Source organism: Primulina tabacum, chromosome 16, assembly GCF_025594145.1.
Source record: "Primulina tabacum isolate GXHZ01 chromosome 16, ASM2559414v2, whole genome shotgun sequence".
Taxonomy (NCBI): domain Eukaryota; kingdom Viridiplantae; phylum Streptophyta; class Magnoliopsida; order Lamiales; family Gesneriaceae; genus Primulina; species Primulina tabacum.
This window is the reverse complement of record NC_134565.1, coordinates 8975384-8993316: the sequence shown is the minus strand read 5'-3', so window position 1 is coordinate 8993316 and position 17933 is coordinate 8975384. Positions and strand designations below refer to the sequence as shown.

At 37.3% G+C, this 17933-nt stretch overlaps 1 protein-coding gene across 1 annotated transcript; it reads left to right on the top strand.

Moving 5' to 3' along the window:
- Positions 1-13534: 13534 nt before the first annotated feature.
- On the top strand, positions 13535-17464 carry LOC142529406 (uncharacterized). Its single transcript, XM_075634940.1, has 9 exons — positions 13535-14093; positions 14427-14510; positions 14641-14710; positions 15107-15189; positions 15453-15532; positions 15900-15998; positions 16084-16189; positions 17040-17129; positions 17243-17464. The coding sequence occupies exons 1-9, from the start codon at positions 13674-13676 to the stop codon at positions 17279-17281; spliced, it is 1071 nt and encodes a 356-aa protein (XP_075491055.1). The 5' UTR covers positions 13535-13673; the 3' UTR covers positions 17282-17464.
- The last annotated feature ends 469 nt before the right edge of the window (positions 17465-17933 follow it).

The following is a 17933-nucleotide window of genomic DNA, read 5'->3' as shown; positions in this document are numbered from 1 at the left end:
TTTTGATTGCCATGACTTTCATTTTTGTCATCATCTTCCACATTGATATCTGTAAATCGATCAACTAGCTCAACTTGATCAGTTGTCTTATCAATTAGTTCAGTTTCAACGAAATCAACATGAGCAGATTCTTCAACATTTAGGGTTTTCTTGTTGAAGACTCTATAAGCTATAATAACTGATGAGTATCCAAGAAATATTCCTTCTGCAGATTTAGCATCAAACGCTTTTAAATAATTTTTACCATTATCAAGAATAAAACATCTGCAGCCGAATATTTTGAAATAAGTAATTATACTTTTTCTTCCATACCAGATCTCATATGGTGTTTTCATATGATTTTTATTAATCATTGATCTGTTCTGAGTGTAACACGCAATGTTTACTGCCTCTGCCCAAAATCTTTGAGAAATACCAGAATCAGCAAGCATCGTTCTAGCAGCTTCTTTAAGGGTCCGATTTCTCCTCTCAGCTACACCATTTTGCTGAGGAGTTCTGGCTGCTGAGAGCTCATGCTTAATTCCAGCATTTTCTAGGAAATTTGAAAGAGTTTGATTGATGAATTCAGTTCCTCGATCAGATCTGATTCGATCAATCCCAACTGATTTTTCATTTAAAAGTCTTTTGAAGAGCTTTATTAGTTGCGAAGCAGTATGGTCTTTAGATTTGAGAAAAATAACCCAAGTAAATCTTGAAAAATCATCTACGACTACCAAGGTGTATTTCATTCCTCCTAAGCTCATGACTGGTATAGGACCAAAGAGATCCATGTGCAACAGTTCTAAGCATCGGGATGAAGATTTACAGCCCTTGTTTTTAAAAGAGGATCGTACTTGTTTACCATACTGACATGCTGAGCAAAGTTTTTCTTTTGAAAAGTCTATTTTGGGCAAATCAGTTACAAGTTCATGTTTACTCAGATAGGCAATGGTTTTAAAGTTTAAATGATTTAGTCTCTTATGCCACAACCAGTTTTTAGACGATTTGGAAGCAATAAAACAAACTGGTGCATAAGTTTGATCATTCCAACTGACTTTATATGTGTTTCCACAACATTTGCCAGTTAGTATGATTTCATTAGTTAAAGTTTTGACTGAACATGAGTTTTTGTCAAGTTGTACTGAGAATCCACTGTCGCATAACTGACTGATGCTAATCAAGTTATACATCAGGTTTTCTACTAATAGAACATCTTTAAAAGTAAAGTTACCATGGATAAGCTTACCATTACCCACAGTTCTATCTTTGGAATTGTCCCCGAAACTGATGTTTGGACCACTGTATTTGATCAGTTGAGATAACGCACTTGCATCTCCTGTCATATGTCCCGAACATCCACTGTTCAAATATCATATTGAGTTCCTGTTTTAACCTGTTACCTGCAATCACACACATAATATAACTTGGTACCCATATCTATTTGGGTCCTGAACTGATTAGTCCCTTAGGAACCCACACTTGGATTAGTCTAACAGACTTTCCAGTAGCTGTATTCCAAATGGTTTTTCTCAGCTTTTGTGTGCTTGGTGTGTAGTGTACAGATGATACAATATGTGTTTTAGCTTTATTCAACGGATTGCTCAGTCTATATCTCTTCTGAACTGGCTTGCAGTTATAGTAATTGAAATAGCTATTCGAATAGTTCTTGTGAAACCTCTTTGATGACTGACTTTGTGAATCAGTTGAGAATTTTTGACTATAACCAATCCCATATCTTATAGCCTTGTTCATATTCTCAGTAGGTTGCTCAATCAGTTTACTGGGCTCAATTTATTCTTGTACCTCTGCTGTTTTGACAAAGTGAATGTATTTCCCTTTGTCTGTTTTTAGCTTTGGTTGAGTATCATTTGGATATATTTCTCCTTGAGTGTTGAACCCTAAACCAGTTTTATCAGAAACTGATTTTTGTGAATTCTGCATCTCATTCAGTGCACTAGATGACTTGTTCCAAGACTGAATGAGCTCAGTCTGTTTTGAGTTTTCAAGAATCAACATCTGGATTAATGACTGATTTTTGTTTCTCTCTGCTTTTAACTCAGCAATTTCCCTTTTTAGACTCAACCCATCAACTGATTCATCAGTTTTGGTTTTATTGTCTGTGGGATCAGTTTGCTTTCCTTTGATTTTTTCAAATGATGATGCAAGCTTTTGATACTCATTTACCATGTCATGTAGTGTTAGAATGAGTTCTTCTCGTGTGAAATCAGTTGAGCTGAAATCAATACATGTTGGCTAGATGATTCTTCTTCTACATCATTAGCCATCAAGCACTTGACTTCCTCATCATCACTAGAGCTGCATGAGCTTTCTGGTTCTGACTCCTCACTGTAAGTTTCTGCCCATTTAGATTTGTTTTCTTCAGCTAAGAGTACCTTATGTTTCTTTCTGAAGGACTTCTTATCTTCCTAGGGTCTTCTTTTGTGTTCATATGATTTCTTTCTTCTATCAGTTGAACCTTGACTGTCCTTCTTGGTTTTAGGACAATCAGCAATAAAGTGACCTGATTTGCCACAGTTGTAGCAGGCATTTGATTCATCTTTGGAGCTGTTCCTTTGGTATGGCTTCTGAAAGTTTCCTTGATTCTTTCTCATGAACCTTCCAAATTTTTTGATGAACAATGACATAGCATCACTGCTCAAATGATCATTAGATTTCTCGACTGAATTGATTGGTTCTGTTCTGACAGCAGCTAGAACAGTTGTGGCTGCAGGGGTAGATGGTTCTCCTTCTCTGGTCTGCAGCTCAAATTCATAAGCCTTTAAATCAGCAAATAGATCATGAAGTTCAATCTGGTTCAGATCTTTGGACTCCCTCATTGCCATGGTCTTGACATCTCATTCCTTGGGAAGACCTCTCATTACCTTCAGTGCAATCTCTTTGTTGGTATACACTTTTTCAAGTGCATTTAACTCATTGATGATACTGCTTACTCTTTCATCATACTCGTGCATTGATTCTCCTGCTTTCATTTTAATGTTATCAAACTTTTGAACAGCAACAGAAAGTTTATTTTCTTTGGTTTGATCATTTCATTCACACAGCTGGATCAGCTTTTCCCAAATTTCTTTGGTGACTTACACATCTTTATTTTGCTGAAGGTTACTTTGTCCAGCGTTTTGTACAGAATGTTTTTAGCCACATTATCAAGATTTGCTTTTCTTTTATCTTCAGTTATCCATTCATCTCTGGGCTTTTCTATTCTTTGTGGTGCCCCTTCTGTTATGGCAACTGCTGTATTTGTTTTTAGTATCTTCATGGGTCCATCAGTTATGACATACCACATGTCATCATCTTGTGCAGCTAAATGAGCCTGCATTCTGATTTTCCATTCATCAAATTCTTCTCTGGAGAACATAGGAATTTTGTTGAATGAAGTCATGCTAGCAAGTTTATAGATCAAAAGTATTCAAGAACAAGATTCAACCGCTCTGATACCACTTGATAGGATCGATTAACGTATCAAGAGTGTTTAGAAGGGGATTGAATAAACACTCACAATTAAAACTGATCTTTTCGAATTTTGAGTTCAGTTTGGTGACAAACTGATTCTCGGAATCTTGCTGGTCAATGACAATCAGTTAAGCTAAAGTAGTTGCGGAAAGTAACTGACTGAAAGATAGAATACAAAACTGAAATAAAATACACAAGGATTATTTCTGGATGTTCGGAGATTTCAATTACTCCTACGTCACCCCTTCTATCTCAAGGATAGGATTTTCACTAAAAGACTTGGATCAAATACAAGATTTGTACTGACCCACTTCATTTGGACTTATTACTGCCAAAAGCTGAAACTCTTAGTATTACAAAATGTTCTCAGTGCATAACTGATCTTAGCACTATCAAATTTAACGATTATTACAAAGTGCTAGTGAGCTCAAATTGTAGCCTTGACTGCTATGAATAAACCAAGTAAGAGTGAGCTAAGATTTTGGCAGAGTAACAGCAAGCTTTGAATAGAGTGATCTCCTTTTTTCTTTAGCTGTTCTTCTGTCATATTTATAAGCTTCCCTTCCATCGATAACTTGAGATATATTTGAATCTTTGTATCCGTTGATTGCCACTTCATTATTTCTTGGGCATTGTTTGCTTCATTTATTGTAATGCAGCGTCTTAACTGCTTTAGCCGAAATGCATTGTTCTAAGCTGTATTGATTGAAGTGCGGCGTTTCATATTCAGTTGCAGTCTTCTATGTCTCTTTGTCGGTTGAATGTTCTTTCCCGAGACATGTTCAGTTGAAGGATGCTTAGCTTAAAAGCATACGGCTGAATGTATCAACTGATCGGTTTCCAACTGATCAGTTTTATTTATTAGATCAGCTGATTTCAGTTGTTAAGTCCAGTTGCTGAATATAATTGCGCGTATCAGTTGGTTCATATTTTGTCAAACGCCGGAATTTAGTTTCCAACATGTTTGTTCGAAAGAAAGACGGTTCTATGAGACTCTGTATCGACTACCGGCAACTAAACAAAGCAACAGTAAAGAATAAATATCCCTTGCCTCGCATTGATGATTTGTTTGATCAGTTGCAGGGTTCTTCAGTATATTCCAAGATCGATCTGAGATCTGGATATCATCAGCTGAGAGTCAGGGATTCTGATATCTCGAAGACAGCATTCAGAACTAGGTATGGACATTATGAGTTTATTGTCATACCGTTCGGTTTGACTAATGCTCCAGCTGTGTTTATGGGTCTGATGAACCGCATATTCCAGAGATATCTTGATGATTTTGTTATTATATTCATTGATGACATTTTGATTTATTCGAAAAATATGATTGAGCATGCTGAGCATCTGAGAACTGTATTAAAAATTCTGAGGGCTGAGAAATTATATGCTAAACTGTCAAAATGCGAGTTTTGGTTGAGACAGGTTGTATTTCTGGGTCACATCATATCCGGAGATGGTATATTAGTTGATCCCAGCAAGGTTGAAACCGTGATTTCTTGGCCGAGACCGACATCTGTACCCGAGATTCGTAGTTTTATGGGTTTGGCATGATATTATCGTCGATTTATTAAAGATTTCTCGAGTATTGCCAAGCCTATTACTCAGTTGACTCAGAAGAATGCTCCGTTTGTACTGAAGATTGTGAGTCCAGTTTTCTTGAGCTGAAGAAAAGATTGACCAGTGCACCGATATTGACTATTCCATCAGGTACTGGTGATTTTATGGTTTATTGTGATGCATCTCACCAAGGATTGGGTTGTATTCTGATGCAGTGAGGACATGTTATTGCTTATGCCTCGAGACAGCTGAAGCCACATGAGACTCGTTACCCAATTCATGATCTTCAATTGGCTGCCATTGTATTTGCTTTGAAGATATGGCGACACTACCTTTATGGTGAAAAGTTTGAAATTTATTCTGATCAGAAGAGCTTGAAGTATCTGTTTTCACAGTCAGAGTTGAATATGAGACAACGAAGATGGCTCGATTTACTGAAAGATTTTGATTGTGAAATCAAGTACTATCCGAGAAAGTTGAATGCAGCAGCTGATGCACTGAGTCGAAATGTATGTTCTTTTTCCTTATCGACGATTGGTGTTTCAAATTTGATAGAAGACTGTTGTTTGTCTGGATTAGCCTTTGAAACAGATTGTCAGCTTCTGAGGTTATGTGCTATTCGGGTCGAACCAGAACTGATATGGAGAATCAAAGAAGCACAGAAAGTTGATCAGAATGTACAGAATTCGATTGCTATGGTCAGAGCTGTACATCAATCGGAATATCAGGTTCATGACAGTGTTTTGTATGTGAATAACCGTATTGTTGTGCCGAATGTTTCAGATTTGAGACAGCAGATACTGGTCGAAGCACACAGCAGTCGGTTTAGTATTCATCCTGGTGGCAGGAAGATGTATAATGATTTGAAGACACAATACTGGTGGAAATAGATGAAAGCTGATATTGCTACATTTGTATCCAAATGTCTGAATTGCCAACAGGTGAAAGCTGAGAGGAAGAAACCCGGAGGTCTACTGCACAGTTTATCTATTCCTGAATGGAAATGGGATCACATTTCCATGGATTTTGTGACGCAGTTACCACGTTCTTCCAGAGGTTGTGATGCGATTTGGGTTCTGATTGACAGATTGACCAAATCTGCATTTTTTATTCCGTACAGACATGACCAGATGGCAGAGATTTATGTCAGAGAGGTGGTCAGATTGCACGGAGTGCCGAAGTCGATTGTTTCAGACCGTGATCCTCGGTTTACTTCGCACATCTGGCAGAGTTTACAGCAGGCTCTAGGTACGAAGTTACATCTTAGTACCGCATATCATCCACAGACCGACGGACAGTCAGAACGGACTATCCAGACACTGGAAGATATGCTTAGAGATGTAGTGCTTGATTTTAGCACTAGTTGGCAGGATGCATTGCCACTTTGTGAGTTTTCGTACAACAACAGCTATCAGACGAATATTGAAATGGCACCATTTGAAGCATTGTACGGAAAGAAATGTAGATCCCCACTTTATTGGGACGATATCTCTGAGGTTCCTAAAATTGGACCTGATATGATCAGATATATGACTTAGAAAGTGAAGCTAATACAGAAAAGAATGAAGGCAGCTCAAGACAGACAGGCCGAATATGCCAATGTTCGACGTAGACCATTGATATTTGAGGCAGGAGACCGAGTATTCTTGAAGATTTCACCTTCCGAGGAGTTGTCAGATTTGGCAAGAAAGGGAAACTGTCTCCACGATATATTGGGCCGTATGAGATTCTCGAGAAGATAGGAGATCGTGCCTATCGACTCGTCCTACCGCCTTCTTTATCTGGGATACATGACGTCTTTAATGTATCGTTATTGAGGAAATATCTTTCCGATGCTTCACATATCATTCAGCCAGACGAGGCAGAACTTGACGAGACACTAAGTTACTTCGAGAAGCCGATTCAGATTCTCGATCGGAAGGAAAAGCAGCTCAGAACGAAAACTATTCTGCTTGTGAAAGTTCAGTGGAGTCGTCATGGCATCGAAGAAGCTACCTGGGAGACTGAGTCTGATATGAGACAGAGATTCCCAAAGTTATTTCACTGATGTGAGTTTCTATTTAGCTTCTGTTACATTTCTTTCTGATATGATTTGATTGCCTGTGATTTCGGGGACGAAATCGTATCTTGGGGGGGGGAGAAATGTAATGCCCGAGATTTTGATTCTCTTAATATGAGATTATTGATTTTGAATTGATATGATTATAGACGGACTATTCCGAGACCGGATTGGGTGAAGCATGTGATTTATGTATATTTTGTACAGAACTGTTGGCGCCTGAGCGGTAGAAAAGGGCCGCCCGAGCGCCAATGTTCAATAGGAACATGTTTCGGGCAGAAGATGCGACGCAAACTATCGCCTGAGCGCCAATGTGCAATAAGAAAAGAGTTGGACAGAACACTCCGCGCCCGAGCGATAGATTGCAACCGCCCGAGCGCCGACCGAAGTTCAAGAAAAATAGATATGTTGCTTTGACATGCAAGTAAGATATATATATATACATATATACTTCATTCCTTGGCAAAGAAACGAAGAAAAGGAACGAGAAAGGCTTGTGAAATCCTTACGCCTTTATATTTCGATCCGTCCGTCTGATTTTCAATCCGACTTCACTACCGTGTTCCTATCGACAAGAGCTTCAACTGGACATAAGTTTTTTTTTGTTTTGATATGTTGTGAAATTATGATACTGTCAGAATCGGATATGATTCATATATGGTGTTCTCGACATGTTAGACATCGTGTAATCGAAACCGGATTGAATAACAGATACAGTATGGAATTGTTATTATTTTTATAGTTGATTTGATTGAGATTGATATCAGATTTGTGTTGTATCGATTATGAGTTGTGGCAATTGATATCTGTTGATATTGTATTGACGGGGATATTCAGATTGTTCCGTTATGCCGTTGATTTTGAGTTAGATTCAGATTGATCAGATTCGGTATTGATTTGAGCAGTATATTGATATGGTAATTCTTGATATTGTCATTGCCAGATTGAGTATTGACAGACTTCGAATTCCAGACTTGAACGTTGTCAGAACAGCAACTAAAGAAAGGTATAAGTCAATGTCAAACCGGGAGAATGACTCGAGTGAAATACTTGAGTTTCCCTAAACCACATACTTATTGTTAATGTGTGCATTGATTGGATTGATTTGCTTGTTCTATTGATTTATAGAAAGCATGTATTAGATGATTGGTCTTGTGACAGACGGGCCTGATGGTGATGGAATCGTAACCGACCCATTGCATATTGTCACCGAATAGAGATTGGCGGAGGTTGCCAAAGTCTGTGACGGATAGGTCAAGACACTGGATGTTTGGTTTATATCGATGTTTGATTAGAGGTGGATTTACTTCTTTGATTCATATTACTGATATCTGTCTCATGCTTTATATTGATTATATGATTGCATGTATCGTTGATTTATACTGGGATATATTTCTCACCGGAGTTATCCGACTGTTGTCCTATTTGTATGTGTGCATGACAACAGGTGGGACAGGATTAAGGTTGAGGAGATGAAGAGAGATCGTGAGTAGAGTGGAGACTACGGACTTGGATTCTAGATAGGGTTTGAACACTTGATATGTAATTGTTAAACCTTAGATGTAAATGACTGTATATGGTACAAGACTCGTACTTTGTTTCGATGTATATATTCGAATGAATTCCATTACGTTCCGCACTTGACACTTGTATTAAAAAAAAATTAGACCATGTTTATTATAATTGATTTAATTATTCCCACAGACGATTAAGAAATGAATTAGCGTCCGAGTCCCCACAAAAAGAGCTTTTGAAAAATGGCCATTATTTTAACTCGCAAAGAAATTCATTTTAAAAGTTGATAATACACATGTGAAAGCTTTCTTAAAGAATAGAATTGAGTCTAAACCTGAGAAGACCAGATTATTAAGATGGCAATCACTATGTCAGAATTATATTTTTGATATTGTGGTAATTAAATCTCATGAAAATATTCTTGCAGATTTTTTAACAAGAGATGGACAACAGTGATATCGATGCCATCATCAAGATGCAGAGGCATTTGAGGGAACACCTTGAAATGCTTCAAAACGAGTTTAACAAGCTGGTCTTAAACGTAGAAGTTGTGGGAAGACTACAACAAGCCGATAAGAGAATTGTCTCTGATCGAATCTGTGGGAACCCGAATCTAATTCGTCTTCTTAATCATTATTAAGAATCAATATAACAATTAAGGATTGTGGGACATAAATTTTTTTCTTAAATGCAAATGCGGAAACGTAATGTACTCGATCTGATATACATGTCAATATAAAAGTACAAGTCTTGTACAACATTTATTTATCTTAAACTAAAGTTCAGTCACTATATCAAGTACTGAAAATCATTCTACTCTAAGTCTGGATCTCCACGCTAATTCTGAATCTCTCATCCTCTTCCTTATCCTGATCCTGCCCCACCTGTTGTCATGCACACATACAAACAAGACAACAGCCGGATATCTCCGGTGAGAATATAATCCCAGTATAAACAATGTAAACATGCAGTCATATAAAAGCATGAAACACATATCAATAGCATGTATCAACTCAGAAAGACATGTATCGATATAAAGCTATCAATAGAACTCTGGACTCGTCATTTCAGACTCAACTCATTTCTAATCTAGGGATCCCGGTTGAATAAGAACGCAACGTTCTCCCACCTACTTTCCCCAGCCAGATTGTGGTACGTTCTTATTCCCAGACTTTGGCTATCTATATCGAATATCTGCAATAGAAGTCGACCTACTCCTAAGCACATCGATATATACCCAAAAGTCCAGTGACTTGGCGGTTCTGCCAAAGACTAGGCATATCTGCCCAAGACTCTAACTCATGCTTTGCTATAATTCAATAGAATAAGCATATCAATATCAAGAATTGCAAATATCAATGTAATAATCATTCAGTATGTGATTTTGGAAAACTTAAGTTGAATCTAACTCGAGTTGTGCAATCCCGGATCAACATTGGTTTATACCTTTCTTTCGATTAGTCTGGCTCTGTCGACGTCGCTGATTCAATGCCTGTCAATACTCAATCTGGCAAGGACAATATCGAGGTATTGTATCAATATACAGCTCAGATCAATACTGGATATAATCAGAACTAAATCAAATTCAGTTTCAACAGCATAACTGTACAATCTCAATATACCCAGCAATACATATCAGTCATATATCAATTCCAACAACTCATAATGAATAACGATACAAGTTTTATATCACATCTCAATCAAATCAACTTTGAAATTCATAACAATTTCGCACGGTATCCTTTCTTCAATCTGATTTCGATTATACGATGTCTAACATATCAGAAACACCATATATGAATCATATCCGATTTCCTCCATATCATAATTTCAAAACATATCAAAACATAATAAAACTTACGTCCAGTTGAAGCTCTCGTCGATAGGAACATATATATATATATATATATCATGATACGTGTCTCTTTCTTCCAACATTTCTGTCGGCGCTCGGGCGGTCAAGAAGTATCGCTCGGGCGCGGAATGTTCTGTCCAAATATTTTCTTATTGCACGTTGGTGCTCAGGCGATCACAAACTACCGCTCGGGCGCCGCACCTTCTGCCCGAAACATATTTTTGTTGAACAATGGCGCTCGGGCGGTCAAAACTACCGCTCGGGCGCCAGACTCTCTGTCCATGAACCATCCTTGCTGAACATTGGCGCTCGGGCGGTCAAAACTACCGCTCGGGTGCCAATAGTTCTGTCCAAAAAAATGCATAATTCATATGCTTTGCCCAATCTGGTCTCGGAATGGCCCGTCTATAATCACATCAATTCAAAATCAATAATCTCAAATTAACAGAATCAAAATCTCAGGCATTACAGAATCACATGATGTTTACAGGCTTATACTCAGTTATGGTCTGTAATGCAAAGGACTATCTTCCAAGTCATTGAGAAGCCACTGGTTTTTCAAATGGAGAGTTTTCGAGTACATGACTCTATACCTGGAGCAGGGGATTCAAATACCCATAGCACAAGTGTTAAGTCATGATCATCTCCAGATGAGTCGGCTGAAACAAAAATCGAGTACATGACTCTATACCCTTCACCTCGGGGATTGAAAAGAGAAAGATCAACTTTAGACCTAATACTGATAAGGGTAAATCTAATGTTGATAATAATAAAGCTACAATTTCTCCATTACAGGTGTACCAACAAAATTGGGAGAAATTGAAAAACAGAGTAGGCATTAACTTAGCTACCATCAGGGTTGATGTTGTAGGAAAATATCCTAAGGTATGGATGCAACCAAATTCATATACAAAGGAGGTCAAAGCTTGGTATGAATTCGAGGCTCTTGCCTCAGTTTATACCACATCACCAAGCTTCCCAGAAATCTCAGGTCTACCAAAATGGATCCAGAAAGCTGTTCATGAAACTTGGGTAAATAATGATTATTTGTCCAGATGAGATATTCTGAAGCTATACTTTTTCAGTACAGCACCAAAACCAGCAGGAAAAGGCTCTCACGAAGCCTTTCATTTTATCAAGTTAAGCAGGCCAGATAAAAATGTTCAGAAATTTATCAAGGATCCTCCGTCAGAAGAAACACCCCTTGTTGCTTCAATTACCAAAGACGATATTTTTACCAGAAGAACATGGGGTTTATGGGTCTGTCTAACTGAGATGGACAAAGTCAATTTTTCATTTAAATTTTTATCATAATTCGATAAACGGATCATTCCTGTTAAATACTTTGACAGGAAAAATCACAAGTTTTGCAGAAGATCTATTCGAAAAGAAAAGAAATATTTTGTGGAATAGCAAGCCGCCGGGGAGTAAAGAAACTCGTCGAAAATTCTGCAATATGGCTAATGTGGGAAGATCGTCAGAACAGATCTGCCCAGAATGCCCAAATCAAAAAGAGCCAGAATTCGGCAAGGGTTTCAGACATCGGTCAGACAGAAAGCATCTTGCAGAAACATGACCAAGTGGTGAAGGACCACAACCACGTTTTCCTCGGGGACATCAAAAGTTTAAGATTCTTCGACAAAAATAAGTGGACATTTGAATACCATCACTTTTCCTGGGGGATTATAAAAGCTAAAAGATTCCCCGACATGAGATAGTGGGCATGTGATAAACCCACTAAATGACCTAGAAAACTTGGACCAAAACAACTATAAATAAAGAATAAATGGGAACAAGAAAATCACAATATTTAAACCGAAATTTAGAACCGAAGGAAAATGTATGCTACATATCTTAAAGTTTCTAAAAGACATATTAAAGCAATAAGAAAGCAGGTGATGACTTTTAAAGATCTCTAAAAACTATTAAAAGAAGAAGGGAACAAGATCTCAGCTGATATAATACAAACATATATCTACTGGTTATGCCAGGAGATAAGATTAGAAGAACGAGCTATTTCTAGATTAATGATCTAGAAAAGAGACAAATCAAGAAAAAGTGGAGGGACCGTTCAACCACCAACTCAAGAAATAATGTCAAACACAGTTGGATGGCAATAAAGAAAAGCTATGACAAGAATTTGAAGTCCGAAAATCAAATTCGAATGGCTTCTATAAATAAGAAGGCAGAAGGAAGATGGAGGCATCACTCAACCTCTTCTTTTTTCTTCAAAATATTTGTAATATTTTCTCTTTCAAGTTTATATGTGCTGTAAGTTCAGCTACAATTAGTAGCTAAACATGTTTCTCCTCCTCTACAGGAGGTTACTATGCAATAATATTTTGTATGTTTGAATAAAAAAATCAAAGCTTTTGCCCCTCTCATGTATTAGTTTCAAATTAAACTATTTTACTACACCTTAAGGTAGGAAACGAAATAGGGTTGTGCTAGGTGCTGTTGACGGAATTTACGTCAGGAACCATCTGTTGCGACTGCGTGGTTAGGCTGTGAGGAGCAGTCTGTAAAACCCGGTTGATATAACCCAACGACATTCATGTCAAAGAGGTAAATAGTTCAATTTATTATACGGAAGCACGATGGGCCTTTTATAAAAAAAAAAATCGATCATTTGATAATGGTATATAGGCTGAAAACCTTGCGTAGCTGCATGTCTTGGGGCTATATGCCTTCAAGAACATGCTCAATAGGTATAACAATGCTACGTACCAAAATCAAAGAAAAAAATGATGTTTTTGAAAATTTTAGAAAATTGGAGAGTTAAAACAAAGAAATAAAGGGACGAGAAGTAAGGACAAAATTGAGAATGAAAATGGGGAGTGAATATAAGTTTGCCCTTAAAGTTTTAGATAATTTATTTTAGAAACTGACGAGACTATTGAGGAATTTTGCAAGATTGATTAAGGATAACATTGTAAATGTTTAGTAAACAACTCTGCAGTGGAGTTTAACTAAAATTGGTCTGGACAAATCTAGTTAGAGTCGCATTGCTTTTCTCTAGCGACTTTTGTTTTCATAGATAATTTTAGAGAAAAACCCTACAGTTAACATTGAAAACGCTAAAGCGTGTTCTAAAATTGTCCAATTATACAGTTTTAACACAAAAACCCTACCGACCAAATCAGACGTGAGAGAGAGGTGAAGGCGGGGGTTTCTCCACCCGAAAGGCCGATACGAATTACCGGCCGCCAGTAAACCCTAGTTGGAGTTAGTTATATGGCGGGGAAGCGGAAGAAGAGTGGCGAGGATGGTAGTGAAAGTGGGGGAGAGGGAATAGAAGAAAGGAAAACCAAGAAGATGAAGCAGGAAAAGGAGGCCTTGCGCCCATCGATGATCAAGAACAAGGAGAAGAGGTCTGCCATTCATGCAAAATTGAAGCAACAGAAGAAGGTGGACAAACGGAAGAAGGTCAAGGCTCGTGAAGCAGCTGAGAGGAGGGCTCTGGAGCTTGGTGAGGAACCTCCGCCTAAGAAAACCCCTCGCACAATAGAGAACACACGTGAACTGGATGAGACAATATGCAAGCCCGATGATGATGAGCTCTTTGCTGGCAATGATGCTGATGAATTTAATGATATTTTGAAGCAAGAACGGATTCCGAAGGTCTTGATAACCACATGCCGCTTCAATTCGACTGTAAGTGTTTCGTAATTTAGGATGGAGACATGATTAGTTTGATGGGGGGCTGGTTTGATGTTTCTGGATGCATAACATACTTTTTAGGAACATTAAAGTATTGAACATGTTTTTGTTGGGAGATAACTCAACCAATTTCATAGTGTGGGGGAGGATCTTGGTATATAATTGCGGGGCAGGAGGCGCTGGGGTGATTATTTTTATTTTTGGTGGGTGGTGGGTCTGGCCTACCCGATTTGTGTTCTGCAGTGAGTTTTACTTAGATTTCATTCATTCTGCATCAATGAGTGTCTTGTGGTCTGTTCAGTTTCTGGTTGATTATTTATAATGCAGAGGGGACCTGGTTTAGCTTCGGATCTTCTTTCTATAATCCCCAATTCTCATTACTACAAGCGAGGAACTTATGACTTGAAAAAGGTTAAGTTTTCAACCTCCTCCTCTCAACCCCCCACCCTGTTTTAAAAAGATGATCCTTTGTTAACTTGTATGATTGTTGTCCATGGGACACGATTTTATTTTGTTCTATAAATTGTCATCACTCCTGCAGATTGTTGAGTATGCAAGAAATAGGGATTTCACTTCAGTCATGGTCATCCACACAAGCCGCCGAGAACCTGGTCATTTTTACTCTATGCCTAACCTGATAGTCTTTGTGGCTTTAACAATTCTTTCTTAATAAACCTGATAATGTTTGTCGATTTAACAATTCTTTCTCAATAAATGTGATTTTATGTTGTGGGTTTTAAGTTATATGTGGGATTAATGCAGATTTGGGAATTATTTTCTGGACTTTAAAAATTACAGAACATGCTATTGGTTTTAATATATTTAGCTGATTAGTAATTATCTTATTCAGACGCTGTTTAGCTTGTTTGTAAGCAAATCTCTAACTGTTTGGTTGCTGTAAAATTGAGAGGGGAGCGGAGGGTCTTTAATGCCTTTTAAGGATATGTCAGGTTGCTTTTATGATTCATCGTAGAAAATTGACTCTTAATTCTTGTGAGTTGCTGCAGATGCTGTTTTAATAATTGGGTTGCCTGATGGTCCTACCGCCCACTTCAAACTTTCAAATCTTGTTTTGCACAAAGACCTTAAGGTTTGATTATTTTCATTCAGTTATTCTCATAACGTATCTGTCTTTATTTAAAACCTCAAGAAAGTGAATTAACATTAAGTGGAATTTATTTCACCAAATCTCGACCCTTTCATTATTATTTTTTGGTCATTTGATGCACTCAATATGGTTATCGGTTGTCTGTCGTGCTGGAAACAAGGTTTTATCTTGCTTTGACAGTCCTTGGATTATCTGGTATGCTAGATATTATGCGCTATTAACTGTCTGTCTTTCCATTACTGCAGAATCATGGCAACCCAACCAGCCATAAGCCTGAGTTAGTTTTGACTAACTTCACAACACGCTTGGGGTATCGTGTGGGCAGGTAATTCTTTTTACTGCTTCTTATCATAATTGAAAGTAACTGAGTCATGAAAGTTAAGTTGTAGGGCTAAAGCACAAGCTCTATGGTATTGTTTTTTCTTGTTACAGAGTTTCTGTTTAGGGTTAATTCTTGATTTGAAATATGTTCAAGAGTTGTCATGATACGATGTTAATGGATTTAAAAAGTCGGTGTTTATAAGAGCTCATTAAGCTAGCCTTAGTTTATGTTGAAGGTGTTTTGAAGTTGGCTCAATCTTCCTAATAGAACCATCTTTTTTTCTTTCTTTCCGTCCTCTTCTGGACTGTTTGGCATTGGCAGGTGGTTTTGGTACTGTGTTAACAGATGTTAATAACGCTTTTCTCCTTAGGTTAATACAATCTTTATTTCCACAAGACCCTAATTTTCGTGGTCGGAGAGTTGTTACCTTCCACAATCAACGTGATTTTATATTCTTCCGTCATCACCGGTACGTAAGATTCTCCATGTATGTTCCATTTTCATATCACCGAATTATGACCTTATCTGAACTAATCCGTTCTTCTGTTTGAAAGTTACATATTTGAAACCAAAGAAAGCAAACAGGTGGAATCAAAAAGTAAAGATAGCAAAGACAATGAGGAATCAAACGCCCAGAAAAAAGCTATTGCCCGGCTTCAGGTTTATGCTTCTGATCTCTGGCTGGTGTCAAAACATAAGTCTATTACATGTCTATTGGCGTTATTTTTGTTCTGATCTCTTATACTCTATTTTTGGCTATTGATTTATATGATACTAAGATTAACTGCCCTCAAGTCACTTCAGCTGTTCAATATCGATTACACCACATTATTCCATGTAATAGCAATTATCTAATTTATCAAAGGAGCATTTTGTTGGAACATACAACACCTTTTATAATCATGAATTAACAATATTGGATATTGTGGCAATTATCAAATTTCATATGTTTCAGCAATCTAGCGTATACTAATTAAAAATGCCTTAAGTGATACGTTTTTTATTCAGCATCTAACATCTTTGTGCAGTTTTATCATGATTGGAAAAAGCCATAAATTTAAGAGGAAGAATAATGTAACCCCTGTACATAAATCACTAATTGTTTTCCATCAGTACTCAGATTGAAAAAAATATATGCCGAGGGAGTAAATTTTTAAAATGGAGTGTACGGTTAAATTGTTTATGGTATAAAATCTTGGCCTTTTTAAGAACTCATTGTTTGACGTCCCATGTTTATCATGGGTTGGTATATTGAAACAATGTACCAGTTGACTTGTGTGCTGTGCATAATTTGGAGAAGTTAGTTCATCAGCACTTTTCAGCTGTTATTTCATTCCAAACGAAATTTCAATTTATCCACTGATTATTCGTCAGTCTTGTATTTGTTAGCAGTTTAAACGTTATATATATAATATGCTTAATCTATGTGCTCGTCTTTTGAATGTGCTTACAAACTGGATGATGACAAACAATTATTAATCTGTTTATTCCTCTAATTTCACACTTTTAGGAATGCGGTCCTCGTTTCACTCTGAAACTAACTAGTCTTCAGCATGGAACCTTCGATACTAAAGACGGTGAATATGAATGGGTTCACAAGGTACTTTCCAAATTGCTAAAATTCTTAGCATCAGAAGCTACTCTTTGTATTTTCCTTGGATATGCACGATCCCAGGTTGCTTATATTTGTTTTTCACGTGTTATTGATGGCAGCCCGAGATGGATACAAGCCGCAGACGATTTTTCTTGTAGCTTACATTTTCCGAAATCAGTACCAATCGCATGTGACTTTTCTACTTGACATACCTTTAGATACAGTTTCTCCGCCATCGACTGAAGCCATTGGTAGTGTAAAAGTAATAGCAACAATTGTAGAGCTCTCTGCGTTGCGCAAAGCTCGAATTTTGAGCCGCATTTATTCTCTCTTTGCTAATATTCGGAATCACTATTATATGCTAGATAATGTCAAAATGCTTCCAAAAAAGTAAATTAAACGCAGACAAACTGCAGAAAGTCTAAAGAAAAAGTTTGCCATCTTTGTTGAATTTATCAAAACTCTGTGGGCTTGAGTCTTAGCTGTGAAAAAGTTGCTTTTGAATGGAAACCAATAAGCAAATGACGGCTCGTCCTTTTATATAAATCTATTACTTTAAAATAAACAAAAAAGCACTTTAGGGTTCACGCTGTTTTGCTGCTTGGGTTTCTCCAATGGAGCTGCGCTATTTGCAGCTCCATTCTTCTCTGTGGCGCAGGCGCAGAGTTGTTTTCTCTTTTTTTTTTTTTATTTTTTTTTTGTTTTTTTAATTACAAATATTTATATTAAGAATTATAAATATTTTTTAGATGATAATATGATATTATTATATTAATTTAATAATTAGATATATTTAAACAATAGTATAAT

Bases quoted from the DNA above. Each gene is read 5' to 3' on its own strand.
- LOC142529406 (XM_075634940.1), top strand. From the start codon at position 13,674: ATGGCGGGGAAGCGGAAGAAGAGTGGCGAGGATGGTAGTGAAAGTGGG. The intron at 14,511-14,640 runs GTTAAGTTTTCA...TCACTCCTGCAG, and splicing joins GAACTTATGACTTGAAAAAG to ATTGTTGAGTATGCAAGAAA. The intron at 16,190-17,039 runs GTTTATGCTTCT...TCACACTTTTAG, and splicing joins AAGCTATTGCCCGGCTTCAG to GAATGCGGTCCTCGTTTCAC.